The following is a 16,877-nucleotide window of genomic DNA, read 5'->3' on the forward strand; positions in this document are numbered from 1 at the left end:
CACGCAGGTCACACAGACGGGAACTGGGCAGGAAGCGGCCCAGAGGCTTGTCCTGAAGGGAGCGAGGGCTCCCTGCACATGGGGCTGCACATGTGAGGTGACAGAAGTTGACGAGGGGAACAAAAACCTGTGCACCGAGGCTGCTCAGGTGCCCAGGAGCCCGGCTGAGCGGGTGAGAGAATGTGGTCCTGACTCAAGGCAGAGTCCCCGACTCAGCTTCTGAGGTGGTCCCTCAGGGAAGGATACTGCTGGAGGGAGCTGGGAGTCTAGGAGGAGCTGAGAGGTGAAGAGTGAAGGTTTGGGCCAGACCTGCAACAGCGGGGGAAGGAGAGTAGGGGGGGTGGTGGCCATTAGGGGTCGGGGGGCTGTCCACACCCTCAGACGATGTCCATGTGAGGGTGGTAAGGGACGAGCCTGGGGCGAGGCGGGCTAGGCCGCTGTCCCATCCCGGTGGAGCCATCCTGGAGGCGGCCCGTCCCTGCGTGTGCACCTGTGGCACAGCGAGGAGGGGCTTCGCTGTGGGTGACTTGCCGCCTGCTTGGCCGGTGGGTGTGCACCAGGCGCCTGCTCTGTTCTAGGGACCTTGTCCAGGAAGACTGACCAACAAGGCATATTGCTTAGGGTTCTCAGGGGTTACAATAGAAGTAGACTCGGGTTCTTCCAAACAAACAAACAAAAAAGACAAAGAAACCCCAAAGGCCCTGAAATGGCCAGGAGCTAGGACACCAGCCTCTGGTGCTTTTGTCTCCAGGGGCCTCTCTGTGGGCTCAGAGTCCCAGAGGAATATCTGTTAACCCAGGTCTGTCCTACATGGCCGAGGCGTGACCCCTAGGCTACCTCTGTGTCCTGTGGTCATTTCCAGGGAGAGCTTGGGAGCTGGGCTGCTCTACAGGAGGGGAGTAGTAGGGTGGAAGGTGTGGACATTCCCAGCAGCTGGGGCCCCACAAAAGGCAGGGAAGGCAGGTGTGAGAAGGGTCTATGTTTGCAGGCCCCGTGCTCTGCCCAGTGTGGTAGGGGCACACAGCTATGCAGACACAGTAGTGACCCCAAGGAATCCATGCTTGAAAATAAATTGAAGCACATGGAACGGTGCAGCAGTGGCCACACTGTACAAGGCGAGCTCACAGGGTTAGCCTCACAGTCACTGAATGGCAGCAACTGGGAGGAAAGGTTGGAAGGCATGGTTGCTGCAGGACATTGTCTAGAATGTCCAGTGTTCAACAGAGAGCTCTAAGACAAATAGGATTTAACCCCTTCTAAGGAAGAAAAACATCATAGAAACAGTGTGTTCCAGACTTGGCGACCTAGAAGCATGGAACTTGAAGATGGACATCGTGCCTTCTAATGACAGCGAGGAAAAGGTTGAAGAAAAGCTGAGGGACAGCGTCTATGGGACCAGCATGTGCACAGTAGTAGTCTTGGAAGGAAGGGGGAACAGCTGAAACTGTCCCAAATTTGATGAAAAATATTTATCTACATATCAGAGAAGCTCAGTGAACCCCGAATAGTATAAGTACAAAGCAACAGTTGTACCAGGAAAACCAATGGGAAATTGGGGAAGGGCAGGAATGCTGGTAGCCCAAAATTCTGTGTGCGTCACAGCCTGCCTCCCAAGTGAGGGCAAGTGAGCAGAGGCTCTCTGCCAGCAACGTGGGCATTCTGGGAAGTGCTTAAGGACAACCTTCAAGCTGAGCAGAAATGACACCAGAAGAAAAGGCTAGCCCTGGGCGTGGCTGAATTGCAGGTTGGGACAAAAGCCCCTGTAAACATGCTTCTTCTCCCATCTTGTCTGAATTACTACAAGAGACACAGGATTGCATAAAACAATGATTAAAACACTGTGTGGTCAAGTAGCCATAATGTGTATAAACTGCAGGAGGAAACGGGAGTGGGGGCTGTATGTGAACAAGATCTGCATTTCCTGGAGCTTAATCTCATGAGATGCACACTGCAATCTCTAGAGCAACTTCTAAAAAGTAGTAAATAGAGGAATTAAAATGATTTGCTCAAAATCCCCATTTAAACCCCAAATGGGTAACTGCCTGGTAGTCCAGTGATTAGGACTCCCTCTTCTGCCACAGGGGGCCTGGTTTTGATCCCCGGTTGGGAAATTAAGATCCTGCACGCTTCATGGTGCAGCCAAAAAAGAAACCATCCCAACTGGGAGAAAGAGAGAAACCAAAAAACAAGACAAAAGAAGGTGGGGATACGGGGGGCAGCAGCTGTATCCATAGTTACATTCAGTGTGAGATGAGTCTCTGCACCAAACATGGGAGAGCCTGTCAGACAGAAAACAAGATCCAGCTGTGTGCTGTGTCAGAGGGACATCTTAGAGTTGGAGACAAAAGTAGGTTGAAAGTAAAGGAGGAGGACTTTGTTGGAGGTCCAGTGGGTAGGATTCCATGCTTCCAATGCAAGGGGCACAGGTTCGATCCCTGGTCATGGAACTAGGATCCCACACCCCACGTGGCAGCCAGAAAATGAAATGATGGGAAAGGATGGCCCATGCACACGACAACAGTAAAAGGGCCTGAGTGGCTACACTGACGTCAGACAAAATGGATGTTACAAAAGACACTGGAGGTAGAGACCCTCATGACGACATAAATGCAGAGCAGGAAGATGCGACCAGGGTAAATGTTTTGGCACCTGGTGTTGGACCCCAACCTGACACAACTGAAGGCAGTCCATTGACTCTGGGTGGAAGCATCGGGGTCCCATGCCAGTCATCAGTAGTAAAGCTGGAGAAAATCAGCAAGGATGTAGACAATTTGGAAGATGCTACCAGCCAAACGTCCTGACAGGTGGGCACAGCGGTGCAGCTGCAGGACACACGTCTGAAAGCTTCTAGGATGTGTTTCCACAAAACTCCAAGCTGTGTGAGGGGTCTCAGAAGAACTGAGGCTGAACAAAGTGTGCCCTCTTATCACAGAAGAGTTCAATTAAAGTTCGCAACGGAAAGAAACTGGGCCAGGTGGGGTATCCTCAGATGTTTGAAATCCAACAACCCATTTCTGAAAAACCTATGGCCAGCACAAGAAACGATGAGGAAAAATACAAACTATTTGACTTTTTTTTTTTTTTTAACAGCTCAGCTTTTTATTCAATGTGTTACTAAAGAGATTTAGTCAAAAAGACCAAAGCCCATGTCATCATCAGACTCTTCAGATTCTTCTTTCTTTGCTTCTACTTTCTTCTCCTCAGCTGGGGCAGCAGCAGTGGATGGGGCAGGACCTCCTGCTGGTGCAGCACCGGCCGCTGGGGCGGGTCCACCAGCCCCCACATTGCAGATGAGGCTCCCGATGTTGACATTGGCCAAAGCCTTTGCAAACAAACCTGGCCAGAAAGGCTCAACATTTACACCGGCTGCTTTAATGAGGGCATTGATCTTATCCTCCATGACCGTCACCTCATCATCGTGCAGAATGAGGGCAGAGTAGATACAAGCAAGCTCGGAGACGGAGGCCATGGTGCGAGCAAGTGCTAGGTGGGGGCTGCCGAGCGCGGTGCTAGTCGCCGGATGAAGTGAGGGCCTCACCCCAAAACAGCCTTAGCTTCCTCGGAAGAACCAAGCACCTTAGCGGCAGCGGAGGAAAGAGCTTGACTTTTTATTTTTGAGGGCTGAAAAATGCGTACAACTTGTGGGATCTTAGTTCTCTGATAGGGATCGAACCCAGGCCCCACCAGTGAAAGTGTCCAGTCCTAATCACTGGACCGCCAGGGAACTCCCTGGAAATGTTTTGAACTAAATGAGAATAGAAGCAGTATATCAGAACCTAGGGCTGCGGCTACCGTTTTGCTTAAAGTGAAGTGTTTTGGCTGTAAACACCTAAACCAGATCCCTGCGTGGGGCTATGGCTCCCTTCCTTTCCTTAGATGGAAGGCCCAGGAAGACTTGCCTTCTAGTAGAAGTGGATTAAAACTATGCACACCTGGGGAAAGCCCTGGTGTGTCTCAGAGCATCAGCTGAGCAGAATGACCAAGTGGGGTTTCAGCCCTAGGCAGTTACCTCCTTGGACCAGAACTTTCCTCTTGGCCAGTTGTTAAGGATGGGGTTAACAGGACTCGAGTTCTGGTTTTTAAAAGCCCTTTGTGGGCTGAAAAACCCAGTTCAGTTCAGTTCAGTCGCTGAATCGTGTTGGACTCCGCACCCGACGGATTGCAAAATGCCAGGCTTCCTTGTCCATCACCAACTCCCAGAGCTTGCTCAAATTCATGTCCATCCAGTCAGTGATGCCATCCAACCATCTCATCCTCTGTTGTCCCCTTCTCCTGCTGCCTTCAGTCTTTCCCAGGTCTTTTCATCCTGTCAGCTCTTCCCATCAGGTGGCCAAAGGATTGGAACTTCAGCTTCAGCATCAGTCCTTCCAATGAATATTCAGGACTGATTTCCTTTAGGATTGACTGATTTGCTCTCCTTGCAGTCTAAGGGACTCTCAAGAGTCTTCTCCAATACCATAATTCAAATGCATCAATTCTTTAGTGCTCAGCTTTCTTTATGGTCCAACTCTCACATCCATACATGACTATTGGAAAACCATAGCTTTGTCTAGACAAACCTTTGTTGGCAAAGTAATGTCTCTGCTTTTTAATATGCTGTCTAGGTTGGTCATAGCTTTTCTTCCAAGGAGCAAGCATCTTTTAATTTCATGGCTACAGTTACCATCTGCAGTGATTTTGGAGCCCCCCAAAATAAAGTCTCACTATTTCCACATTTTCCCCATCTATTTGCCATGAAGTGATGGGACCGGATGCCATGATCTTAGTTCTTTGACTGTTGAGTTTTAAGCCAACTTTTTCACTCTCATCTTTCACTTTGATCAAGAGGCTCTTTAATTCTTTGCTTTCTGCCATAAGGGTGTTCTCGTCTGCATATCTGAGGTTATTGATATTTCTCCTGGCAGTCTTGATTCCAGCTTGTGCGTCATCCAGCCCAGCATTTCACATGATGTACTCTGCATATAAATTAAATAAGCAGGGTGACAGTATACAGCCTTGGAATACTCCTTTCCCAATTTAGAACCAGTCCGTTGTTCCATGTCTGGTTCTCACTGTTGCTTCTTGACTTGCATACAGATTTCTCAGGAGACAGGTGAGGTGGTCTGGTATTCTCTCTTGAAGAATTTTCCACAGTTTGTTGTGATCCGTATAGTCAAAGGCTTTGGTGTACTCAATAAAGCAGTAGTAAATGTTTTTCTGGAACTCTTGCTTTTTCAATAATCCAGCGGATGTTGGCAATTTGATCTCTGCTTCCTCTGCCTTTTCTAAATCCAGCTTGAACATCTGGAAGTTCTTGGTTCATGTACTGTTGAAGCCTCGATTGGAGCATTTTGAGCATTACTTCCCTAGCATGTGAGATGAGTGCAATTGTATGGTAGTTTGAACATTCTTTGGCATTGCCTTTCTTTGAGATTGGAATGAAAACTGACCTTTTCCAGTCCTGTGGCCACTGCTGAGTTTTCCAAATTTGCTGGCATATTGAGTGCAGCACTTTGACAGCATCATCTTTTAGGACTTGAAATAGCTCCACTGGAATTCCATCACTTCCACTAGCTTTGTGTGTAGTGATGCTTCCTAAGGCCCACTTGACTTTGGACTCCAGGATATCTGGCTTTGGTGAGTCATCACACCATCGTCGTTATCTAGGTCATTAAGATCTTTTTTGTATAGTTCTGTGTATATTGCCACTTCTTAATATCTTCTGCTTCTGTTAGGTCCATGCCATTTCTGTCTTTTATTGTGCTCATCTTTGCATGAAATGTTCCCTTGTTATCTCTGATTTTCTTGAAGAGATCTCTAGTCTTTCCCATTCTGTTGTTTTCATCTTTTTTTTTTTTTGCATTGATCACTGAGGAGGCTTTCTTATCTCTCTGTGCTATTCTTTGGAACTCTGCATTTAGATGGGTATATCTTCCCTTTTCTCCTTTGCCTTTCACGTCTCTTCTTTTCTCAGCTATTTGCAAGCCCTCCTAAGATAACCATTTTGCCTTTTTGCATTTCTTTTTCTTGGGGATGGTCTTGATCCCTGCCTCCTGTAGGATGTCACAAACCTTCATCCATAGTTCTTCAGGCACTCTGTATGTCAGATCTAATCCCTTGAATCTATTTGTCACTTCCACTGTATAATCGTAACGGATTTGATTTAGGTCATACTTGAATGGCCTAGTGGTTTTCCCTACTTTCCTCCATTTAAGTCTGAATTTGGCAATAAGGAGTTCATGATCTGAGCCACAGTCAGCTCCAGGTCTTGTTTTTGCTGACTGTATAGAGCTGCTTCTTCTCTGGCTGCAAAGAATATAATCAGTCTGATTTCAGTATTGATCATCTGGTGATGTCCATGTGTAGAGTCTTCTCTTGTGTTGTTGGAAGAGGCTGTTTGCTATGATCAGTGCATTCTCTTGGCAAAACTCTGTTACCCTTTGCCCTGCCTCATTTTGTACTCTAAGGCCAAACTTGCCTCTTACTCCAGGTATCTCTTGACTCCCTACTTTTGCATTCCAGTCCCCTAGGATGAAAAGGACATCTTTTTTGGTGTTAGTTCTAGAAGGTCTTATAGGTCATCATAGAACCATTCAACTTCAGCTTCTTCAGCATTAGTGGTTGGGGCATAGACTTGGATTACTGTGTTATTGAATGGTTTGCCTTGGAAACGAACAGAGCTCATTCTGTCATTTTTAAGACTGCACCTACATTCTGTATTTAACTTATATGAAGAGTACATCATGCAAAACGCCGGGTTTTATGAAGCACAAGCTGGCATCAATATTGCTGGGAGAAATACCAATAACTTCAGATATGCAGATGACACCACCCTTACAGCAGAAAATGAAAAGGAGCTAAAAAGCCTCTTGATGAAAGTGAGAGTGAAAAAGCTGGCTTAAAACTCAGCATTCAAAAAACAAAGACCATGGCATCCAGTCCCATCACTTCATGGCAAGTAGATGTGGAGACAGTAGAAACAGTGACAGACTTTATTTTCTTGGGCTCCAAAATCACTGCAGATGGTGACTGCAGCCATAAAATTAAAAAACACTTGCTTCTTGGAAGAAAAGCTATGACCAACCTAGACAGCATATTAAAAAGCAGAGATACTTCTTTGCCAACAAAGGTTCTTCTAGTCAAAGCTATGGTTTTTCCAGTAGTCATGTATGGGTGTGAGAGTTGGACCATAAAGAAAGCTGAGCACTGAAGAATTGATGCATTTGAACTGTGGTGTTGGAGAAGACTCTTGAGAGTCCCTTGGACTGCAAGGAGAGCAAATCAGTCAATCCTGAAGGAAATCAGGCCTGAATATTCATTGGAAGGACTGATGCTGAAGCTGAAGTTCCAATCTTTTGGCCACCTGATGGGAGGAGCTGACAGGTTGGAAAAGACCTGCATGCTGGGAAAGATTGAAGGCAGCAGAAGGGGACAACAGAGGATGAGATGGTTGGATGGCATCACTGACTCGGTGGACATGAGTTTGAGCAAGCTACGGGATTGGTGATGGACATCCATTTCTTCTAAGGGATTCTTGCCCACAGTAGTAGATACAATGGTCATCTGAATTAAATTCTCCCATTCTTGTCCATTTTAGTTCACTGATACCTAAAATGTTGATGTTCACCCTTGCCATCTCCTGTTTGACCACTTCTAATTTACCTTAATTCAGGGACCTAACATTCCAGGTTCCTACGCAATCTTGTTCTTTACAGCCTCCAACTGTGTACCTCCATCGCCAGTCACATCTACAACTGGGTGTAGTTTTCGCTTGGGCTCCTTCACTTCATTCTTTCTGGAGGTGTTTCTCCACTCTTCTCTAGGTGCATGCTGGGCACCTACCGGCCTGGGGAGTATATCTTTCACTGTTGTATCTCTCTGCCTTTTCATACTGTTCATGGGGTTCTCAAGGCAAGAATACTGAAATGGCTTGCCAGAGGGATAGTTTATAAATGCAGCAAAAAGCACTGAGGGCCAAAAAGAAAGCTTCCGGTTTCGGGGGTGAGAAAAGATTTGGTGTGCTCCTGTTCCAGGGACCGCCTCGAGCAGTTAGAGAGGAAGCGAGAACGGGAACGCAAGATGCGGGAACAGCAGAAGGAGCAGCGGGAGCAGAAGGAGCGGGAGCGGCGGGCCGAGGAGAGGCGCAAGGAGCGGGAGGCCCGGCGCGAAGGTGGGTGGGGCCCCTGAGGTGGATGGAGCCCGGGAGTTGGGCGAGGCGGAAGGGTAGGGGAAGGCTGAAGGAGGGCAAGGTGGGCGGGGGCGAGCGAGAGGGCTAGGTGATGCTGCAGGTCCCGGGGTGTGAGCTGTGCACCCTGGATAGCCATGTCTGGTGTCCACCTCCCTAATGCCCAGTGGGTGATAGGCCTGGGCTTGAGGAGGTGGGTTCTGTCCCCTGCCTTTGACCAGTAGAGAGCAGTCTAGAATGCCCACGTGGGTCCTCTGGTGGCTTCCTGGACTCCTTCCCGGGCTGTAGGCATGTGTGCGCCTAGAGGAAAAGGGGACTGCCCCCAGCCCCTGTGCTGTTCTTGCGCAGTGTCTGCACATCACCGGACCGTGAGAGAGGACTACAGCGATAAGGTGAAAGCCAGCCACTGGAGCCGTAGCCCACTCCGGCCTCCTCGAGAAAGGCTTGAGCCGGGGGACAGCCGGAAGCCAGGTAAGGCCGCACAGCGCCTGCGGACCCAGCACAGGGTGGTCTTTGCTAGGGGGACACCTGAGTTCAGAGACTGATGCTTCACAACATCACAGGGTGCTGCAGTACCTGTGTGTGTGATGGGCTATTTGTGTAAGTTCATGCGCTGGAGGATTTGAAGACTTGTCTTCCTCCCAAGTGTCTGTAGATGAGCTGGTCCTCTTATATGAGAAGCACCATCTAATGTTTTATTTTAAAACATTGCCCCACATTCACCTTCAATGGTTTATTTTATAAGTGAAAGAAGAGAAAGTGGAAGAGAGAGACCTGCTGTCCGACCTGCAGGACGTCAGCGACAGCGAGAGGAAGACCAGCTCCGCTGAGTCCTCGTCAGGTGACTGCTCGCCCGGCCCTGCCCAACTCAGCCACCACAGGGCGGCCCCAAGTTCACTGCTGCCTGTTTTCTTCCTAAAGCGGAGTCGGGGTCAGGTTCTGAGGAGGAGGAAGAGGAGGAGGAGGAGGAAGAGGGGAGCAGCAGTGAGGAGTCAGAGGAGGAAGAGGAGGAAGAGGAAGAAGAGGAGGAGGAGGAGACTGGAAGCAACTCTGAGGATGTGTCTGGACAATCAGCCGGTGAGCTCGAGCCTGAGGCTTAATGTGATAGGAGCTTAGAAGTTACACAACAATAAAGTCTAAGTAAACAAATATCCATCTTGAAAATGCCTTGCTGACTGGGACCTCGTGAGACCCCCACTGATCATGTGAGGGCCCTTTGCTACCTCTTGTAGAGGGTCTTAGCTGACACCTGTTTCTCTTGCAGAAGAAGTGAGTGAAGAAGAAATGAGTGAAGATGAGGAGCGAGAGAATGAGAACCACGTCTTGGTTGGTGAGAAGCCCCCAAGTGGTGGTTCACCTCTTCCTCGTCCACCTCTGACCAGGGTGCTTGACCCATGTCAGAGTTGTGGTGGGACCGTGACCCACAAATAACCCTTGTCTGTGGCACGTCCCACCCAGAAGCCACAGGGGCACCCAGCTGCTATGTCCAGGACCCAGCTGCTGGTTCCCTGGCCACCCTTCTGGGGGCTGCTCGGCCTGGACATTGGGACAGGAGCTAGAAAACACCAGCTGGGCTCTGACCACAGACCAGTCACTGGCCTGGGACTTTGTGGCCTCTGCCAACAGCCAGGCCAAGGCCTTGGGCCACTGGACACCAATTCTGGGCCAGCCTTCTCAGACGACTGGTCATTAGCTCACAGTGGTCCCAGCCTGGCCAGTGGCCCCAAGACACAGCGCCCTCTGTCCAGGGCAGTGGGACACAGTGTGTCCTGGCCCCTGGAGGCGGTCGTGCTCATATTCCCCCCAGAATGGGTGGGGGTTGTGACACTGTCTGTCTCTGGTTCTGAAATTGGGTTTAATTTCTGAAGTTCCAGAGTCACGGTTTGACCACGATTCTGGAGAGAGTGAAGAGGGGGAAGAGGAGGCAGGTGAGGGCACCCCCCAGAGCAGCGCCCTCACCGAAGGGGACTTTGTGCCTGACTCTCCAGCCCTGTCACCCATCGAGCTCAAGCAGGAGCTGCCCAAGTACCTGCCCGCCCTGCAGGTGAGGAACCTCCTCTTTGTTGCCCATGGATGGGGCTGGTGGCTGGGAGCAGAAGCTGCGTCCTCACTGTGGGGGTCTATCTCTGGCCAGGCCTGTCCCCTAGCCTCCGACATATCCCTTGTCATGGTCTGGTCTCTTGTCCAGTAGGCTTGCTGGAGGACAGCTCATGCAACTGCAGCCAGGACTCCCACAAGGGGCCCCTGCATAAGAGTCAGGCCACCTCGTGTGCAGTCAGCTCTGCAGTCACTTCTGCCTCGGCCTGGGCAGATGGGCCCTTGACCTTCCTTGCCTTATTGCCCTATGGGGGTCAGAGGGCAGTGGTGCATATTGCCCTGCAATTCAGTAACCAAAGTGCTGCAGGGAGGGACTTGGGGGAGGGGCAGGTCCCAAGAGGGTGAGGGCCCAAGGTGCACTGAGGGTGCCACTGCTCCTGAGGGCTGCTGCGCCAGCTGAGGGTGCAACACAGAGGGTCCCTGCTGTCTTGGCATCATCTTAGGATCAGTGGCTGGAGGTGTCTCGGGGGGCCAGTGCCCAGGGCCAGCTATTGGATAGAGGGCGCCTGCTCACTGAAGGAGCAAGCAGAGGCTGAGAAGATTATTGCTCCCAGGTCCTGCCTGAGCACCATCTGGGCCTCTGGAGATGTCTAGTTGAGGCTTTGCTGTGGGCTGTGAACCTGGCTACCATGCCCTCACGCTGGTGCCTCCCCTAGGGCTGTCGGAGTGTGGAGGAGTTCCAGTGTCTGAACAGGATTGAGGAAGGCACCTACGGGGTTGTGTACAGAGCAAAGGACAAGAAGACAGGTGGGACGCAGCCCAGGGTGGTACCCCACAGGGAAGGGGGTGTGGGGCATGGACCAGGTGGCCCAGAGTGCCAGCCAGCACCACAGGCCCCTGGCTGTGTACAGGGCCCTGTCACCTTCAGTGTCAAAGTCATTGGGCGTGGTTCCTTCTGATCCCAGGGATCACCCTTCCCCTGGTGCTGGCCCTCATGGGGCCTCACCTGGCTGGTGCACACCTGAGCAGCTGGCTCTTGGCACCCACAGAAGTCAGCCTGACCAAGAAGCCCTGTGCTGCTTGTGAGTATGGAGTTCACCAGGCCAGGCCTGGAGTGACAGCACCTAAGCAGATGTGTGCCCGGGGGCCAGGGCCTCAGAGATGGAGGCGGTCCAAGCTCTGAGCCCCCAGGGAGGCCAGTTGACCACGTCCTGTGATTCTAGGGGACAGCCATAAATGGGAGCTTGTGGGTAGAAGAAGGTCTCCTCAGTGTCTGTCTTCCGGTAACTTACTTTTCAGATGAAATTGTGGCTCTAAAGCGACTGAAAATGGAGAAGGAGAAGGAGGGCTTCCCAATCACATCACTGAGGGAGATCAACACCATCCTCAAGGCGCAACACCCCAATATCGTCACTGTCAGGGTGAGGCCCATGCACCTCTGCCCACAGGGCCCCCAGTGCTGCGCCCCTAGTGGCCATCACACTTGGGGGGGTCCCTGCTGTGTCACCGGGTGTCCGGCCCTGGGATCTCACGTCTCTTGGGAGCGCTGGTGGCAGCAGGGCTGGCTGGGGCCCTGACCCCTCAGACCTGCTGTTGTTTCCTAGGAGATCGTCGTGGGCAGCAACATGGACAAGATCTACATCGTCATGAACTACGTAGAGCATGACCTCAAGAGCCTCATGGAGACCATGAAGCAGCCTTTCCTGCCAGGTGGGTCCCAGTCAGTCCCATGGGGTGGCCCTGGACCCACATCCCCTGAGGGATGTCCCACCCTCGGGCTGTTTGGGCGGGGGTGGGGGGGCTGCTGACCTTGAACTGTGACCTTATCCCACTGGTTGCACATATGCTGGAATGGCCAGTGGCTGCCACAGCGGCGAGTAGCCAGGCACCAGCCCTGTGCTGCACGTTGCCACAGGGGAAGTGAAGACACTGATGATCCAGCTGCTGCGCGGAGTGAAGCACCTCCACGACAACTGGATCCTGCACCGAGACCTCAAGACGTCCAACCTGCTGTTGAGCCACGCAGGCATCCTCAAGGTGAGCCCTGCCCGGCGGCTGGGAGCAGAGCAGCTCCCAGCCTCGAGCCGTCTGCAGCCCACCCTCTCCCCTCACAGGTGGGGGACTTCGGGCTGGCACGGGAGTATGGGTCCCCTCTGAAGGCCTACACCCCAGTGGTCGTGACGCTGTGGTACCGAGCCCCTGAGCTTTTGCTTGGAGCCAAGGTGAGTGTGGGTGTTCCAGAGCCCCCGGGGCATGCCAGCCCTCAGCCCCCTGAGCACTCCCTGACTCCTCCCTGACCCCCAGGAGTACTCCACAGCTGTGGACATGTGGTCAGTGGGCTGCATCTTTGGGGAGCTGCTGACTCAGAAGCCGCTATTCCCTGGGAAGTCAGAAATCGATCAGATCAACAAAGTGTTCAAGGTAGGTGCCCACTGGGGGCAAGTGCAGGTGCCCGGGCCGGGCCACCCTTCCCTGCACGACCCGAGTGTCTTGAGACGCTCCCTCTTGTAGGACCTCGGCACCCCCAGTGAGAAAATCTGGCCTGGCTACAACGACCTCCCAGCTGTCAAGAAGATGACCTTCACCGAGTACCCCTATAACAACCTCCGCAAGCGCTTCGGGGCTCTGCTCTCAGACCAGGGCTTTGACCTCATGAACAAGTGCGTCCTGCCCTGCGCCCCGCCCCTGCCCACCTTGGCCCTGCCCCCAGGCTGCCCCATTGGTGGCACATAGCACCTTTTTCTCCCAGGTTTCTGACATATTTCCCTGGGCGGAGAGTCAACGCAGAAGATGGCCTCAAGCATGAGTATTTCCGTGAGACCCCCCTCCCCATCGACCCCTCCATGTTCCCCACATGGCCGGCCAAGAGCGAACAGCAGAGGGTGAAGCGAGGCACCAGCCCACGACCTCCAGAGGGAGGTCTGGGATACAGCCAGCTGGTAAGGGGTGGGCAGGAGCTGGGGAGAGGAGTCCCCGAGGCAGGGCTGGCCCGGCCCGGGCCCTACATGCCACTGTGTCCGCAGGGCGACGATGACCTGAAGGAGACCGGCTTCCACCTCACCACCACAAACCAGGGGGCCTCGGCTGCGGGCCCGGGCTTCAGCCTCAAGTTCTGAGGCTCCCAGCTGACCTGGACCCACCCTGGGGAGCACCGACCGCGCAGGCGCTGGAGGCGGTGTCTGGGTCCAGATTGTGGACCGGGGCGCCACTGCCACAGGGCTGCCACGGGTACAACCTCAAGTCTTGGACTGCTGGCCTCGTGGGGTTTTCCACGTTTTCTTTTTATTTTATCTTGGCTTGTAAATTTGTAGGATTAAATCACATTTTCCTTGTTGTGGGAGGAAAGGCTGTACTTTTTCATATGACTTGGACTTGCCCTGTGAGGGGAGGATGGGCATTGGTACCCCCACACACTTGGCCACGGGAGGGCCATGCCGGGCGGTCATTGCTGGGACTGGGACCAGAGCTGTGGAGATTTTTGTAGTTTTTAAATCTTCAGGCTGCTGCTGGGGCACCTTCCTGCTCCTCAATGCAGGGCCCCAGAACCAGGCATGTGAACTCTCAGCCACAGTGGGTTTTTGTACAAGGTTGTTTCTGTGTTTTAAGATGTAGTAAAATATTCTTGGAGGAAAGGTCTGGTATATCCTTGTTTGAGCGGCTAGTCCTGTGCTGGATCCTGAGCTAGTGCTCCCTGGGGGTGCGGGGATCCTGGGCCCCCACACTCTTGATAGAAGGGGGGGATAAAGGGTGGCCTCCAACCCCACTTGGGCCCATCTCTTTCTGACTTGGAAGACCAACAGCTACTAGTCTGGCTGGACAGGCTCTCTGTCTGAGGCCCCCACCTCCTCCAAACTAGTTCCTTTTGCTGGTGCCCCCAGCCCCGCTCCCCAGCTCACTCCACTCTTGCAGCCACGGGAGCCCTGCCTCCCCAGCACTGAGCACATGCCAGATCTGGCTCTAGTGGTCAGCCCGCTCAACAGGCTCCCCACCCGCTGGGCGCAAGAACAGCCGCCCACCCTCCCAAGAAAGGGCAAGGAGACTTGAGAGACAAAGTGCTTTATCAGCGGCCTCAGCCCCGAGGACGGCGCTCAACTCCGCACGCGGATGCGCCAGGAATAGGTGCTGAGCACGCGCTGCCGCCGGCGCACCACACACGTGTAGGTGCCCTCGTTAATGGCATTGGCGATGATGCTCAGGTGCGCTTCGCCCAGGGCCAGGTAGCCGGGGTAGGAGAACTCTAGGGGTTCCTGGTCCTTGTACCAACTGCGGAGAGGGCGGAGGGCTGGGCAGGGAGGGTCCCGCCCTCCCCTCTTCGCGCTCCCCGCGCCCCCACCCCATCCCCAGTCGGGCGCCGGGGCGGGTCACTCACTATACTTTGCCTTTCTTGTGGAGGATCTTCTGACCGCAACGGAAGGTCACATTCCTGCCCTCGGGCACCAGCTTGGTTTTGGTCCTGGGGGGCGGCGGGGTGGCGGCCACCGTGGGGAAGGGGAACTCTGCTCGGGGTGGGGGAGCCAGATCAGCGCTGGGCGCCCCCCCGAGCACCCAGGCCAGGCGGACACCCGACCTCACCATAGCAAAAGTCGCAGCTGCTGGGGCACAGCCTCTTCATGAGTCGCCGGCGGGTGTCGCAGAAACCCCTCCGCGCCCAGGACGCGCACACAAACAGCCTGTCCAGGCAGCCTGCGGAGGCAGACTGACCTCAGGACGCGCCCGCCCCCGCTCCCGCAGCTCACCGCCGGTCCCGCACTCACCGTAGAGCCGGTGAAGCCCCCACAGCTCGTCCTGCGATAGTGCCTTCCAGCCGCGCAGCGTGGCGTTGAGGTGCATGAGCGCCCGGCCGTGCTGGGAGTGCATCAGGCCCAGCGCGTGGCCGATCTCATGGGCCGCCACGTGCACCAGGTCGGTGAGCCACACGCCTGCGGGCCCGGCCGGTCAGCGCCCGGTACCCGGCCCAGCACCCACCCCCACCCAACCTCCTTGCTCCCCGCGGCCTGCACAGCTGCTGCAGCGCAGGGAGCCTCCCCGCCGCAGCCATGGAAGATAAGAATGTTCCAGGCCGGCTAGGCGGTGAGCTGGCCCCCAGGAATGCGGCTCCGGCTCCGGCTCCAGCGGTGTGGGGGTGGAGGGGCTTCAGGACTCCCAGAACCCAGGCCTACGGCCTCGGACCAGCCTTCCCCTCCCCGCCAGCCTGACCCCAAATCCCCTGCACGACCCCTCAAAGATCCCCGCTGTTCCCACTGTGGTGGAGGGGCCCCATGGGAGGCCAGGACCGCGTCACCTTTCTTCCAGCTGTAGCGCGTGGGGCCCAGGACCCAGTACTCGCTGTCGTCAAAGTGGATGCCGCCGTGTGGGGGAAAGAAGGCGTGGGCCAGCTCGCCCGTGGGGCCGTCGAAGCAGTGGTGCAGCGGGGAGACCAGGCAGTCCGTGTGGTTGACGGGGTAGAAGCCTGGGGGAGCACGGGCCTGAGAGAGGGCCTCTGGGTGGGGCGGGGGCAGGGGCACGGCGCCCACCTATACGGAGATCGCTGGGCTGCTCGGGGGCCACCTCGCGGAAGCTGAAGGGGGACACGTCACTCCACATGCGGAAGGCGGCGGCCAGACCCCGCCGAGTCTCGCTGGGGCTGAGCAGGTTCCTCGGGAAGGAGAGGATCCTGGGGTAGGAGTCACGGTCAGGGGTGGCGGCAAGGAGGCACCGGGCTTGCACCACCCACCTTCCAGGGCCAGGGCCGCACTTGTACGTAAGGTTGAAGTGTTCCCAACGCAGCCTGGCCGGGGTCAGCGTGTAGCGGCGTCTGCGGGGCACCGGTGGGTGCGGCGGACCGAGGCTCCCGGAGGCCAGGACGCCCGAAGTCTGGGGCGCAGCGTCTCCCTTGAAGGGAAGCAAGTGCTCCGTGGGGAGGCAGTAGGGACTGTCCCCAAGCCCCAGGTCGCGAGGAAAAGGGCCTGGAAAGGGGGCGCGCTCCAGGGAGCGCTGATGGCCCCTCTTTCTGCCTTTCGGCTGTTTCTGGTTTTCTACCCTGAGCCGGGTTTACTTAACAGAAAGAAAAAATTACTAAAAACAAGCCAGGTCGGAGTGGGCGGAGCTGGCGGCAGATTTGCCCCCCACCGGCCCCTCCCCCCGCATCCGCGGACATGCGGACTCACGCCCGGATAGCGGAGCTGGGGCCGGACCCACCCGTTCCCGCGCCCGCTCTCACCTGCGCTACTCTCGCCCCGGCCCCGTTCGCTGGGGTCCCTGGCCAGGCCAACAGCACGAGCGCGGGGAAAAGGCACAGCGCGCCCAGCACCGCTCCAAGCTGGCGGGCCCGGTCGCCAGCCCCCGACGCCGCCGAGGGGACGCAGGCCCCGCGGCCCATGGCGCCTGCGGACTCGCTGTCGGGGCTGGGGCGGTGGGGCGGCGCGGCAGCGGCTCGGATTACAGCCCCGGGGGGAGGGCGCGCGGCCGCCCCTGAAGGGAACCAGCTGGCCGCCCACTGTCGGGAGCACCCTCGCCGCCTCCAGCCTGGGGCGCAGGGACCTGGGCCTCTGGGTCGGTGGCGGTGGCCTGGGCAGGGCCCGCTGGGCGGGGTCACTTGGCAGTGGGGGGGCGAGGAGGGCCCGGGACGCCAGAGAAGGGACAGACGCCAGGGACTTAGGCTTAGGCGGGAGTGTCAGCTGGGGTCCCCAAACTCGCT

The 16,877-nt window shown here is 55.2% G+C and overlaps 3 protein-coding genes across 13 annotated transcripts in view; 1 reads left to right on the forward strand and 2 right to left on the reverse strand.

The window, feature by feature from the left end:
- LOC133227928 (cyclin-dependent kinase 11B) overlaps nt 1–13,833 on the forward strand; it is a 40,513-nt gene extending 26,680 nt beyond the window's left edge. For all 10 annotated transcript variants that reach the window (XM_061383022.1, XM_061383023.1, XM_061383025.1 and 7 more), the window contains 15 exons: nt 8,013–8,149; nt 8,513–8,635; nt 8,910–9,005; nt 9,086–9,241; nt 9,429–9,494; nt 10,033–10,208; nt 10,918–11,008; nt 11,501–11,622; nt 11,806–11,911; nt 12,117–12,238; nt 12,316–12,423; nt 12,506–12,622; nt 12,713–12,861; nt 12,951–13,140; nt 13,225–13,833. In XM_061383022.1, the coding sequence (XP_061239006.1) occupies nt 8,013–8,149; nt 8,513–8,635; nt 8,910–9,005; nt 9,086–9,241; nt 9,429–9,494; nt 10,033–10,208; nt 10,918–11,008; nt 11,501–11,622; nt 11,806–11,911; nt 12,117–12,238; nt 12,316–12,423; nt 12,506–12,622; nt 12,713–12,861; nt 12,951–13,140; nt 13,225–13,317 (1,852 nt within the window). In that variant the 3' untranslated portion in view covers nt 13,318–13,833. The remainder of the gene's footprint in view (nt 1–8,012; nt 8,150–8,512; nt 8,636–8,909; nt 9,006–9,085; nt 9,242–9,428; nt 9,495–10,032; nt 10,209–10,917; nt 11,009–11,500; nt 11,623–11,805; nt 11,912–12,116; nt 12,239–12,315; nt 12,424–12,505; nt 12,623–12,712; nt 12,862–12,950; nt 13,141–13,224) is intronic.
- LOC133227934 (large ribosomal subunit protein P1-like) lies at nt 3,071–3,578 on the reverse strand. Its single transcript, XM_061383058.1, has one exon. It carries the CDS (start codon nt 3,467–3,469, stop codon nt 3,125–3,127), a length of 345 nt encoding a protein of 114 aa, XP_061239042.1. The 5' UTR covers nt 3,470–3,578; the 3' UTR covers nt 3,071–3,124.
- Nucleotides 13,834–14,241: 408 nt separating the features above from the next.
- On the reverse strand, nt 14,242–16,764 carry MMP23B (matrix metallopeptidase 23B). 2 transcript variants are annotated; one of them, XM_061383054.1, is made up of 8 exons: nt 16,401–16,764; nt 15,936–16,072; nt 15,715–15,854; nt 15,483–15,650; nt 14,956–15,120; nt 14,774–14,884; nt 14,571–14,697; nt 14,242–14,483 (listed from the first exon to the last, which is right to left on the reverse strand). In XM_061383054.1, the coding sequence occupies exons 1-8, from the start codon at nt 16,557–16,559 to the stop codon at nt 14,372–14,374; spliced, it is 1,119 nt and encodes a 372-aa protein (XP_061239038.1). In that variant the 5' UTR covers nt 16,560–16,764; the 3' UTR covers nt 14,242–14,371. The 2 variants fall into 2 exon arrangements, with proteins under 2 accessions (XP_061239038.1, XP_061239037.1); XM_061383053.1 differs by having other exon boundaries at nt 14,242–14,464; nt 16,401–16,754.
- Nucleotides 16,765–16,877: the final 113 nt, after the last annotated feature.

The sequence above is a fragment of the Bos javanicus genome, chromosome 16, assembly GCF_032452875.1.
Source record: "Bos javanicus breed banteng chromosome 16, ARS-OSU_banteng_1.0, whole genome shotgun sequence".
NCBI classification, from domain to species: Eukaryota; Metazoa; Chordata; class Mammalia; order Artiodactyla; family Bovidae; genus Bos; species Bos javanicus.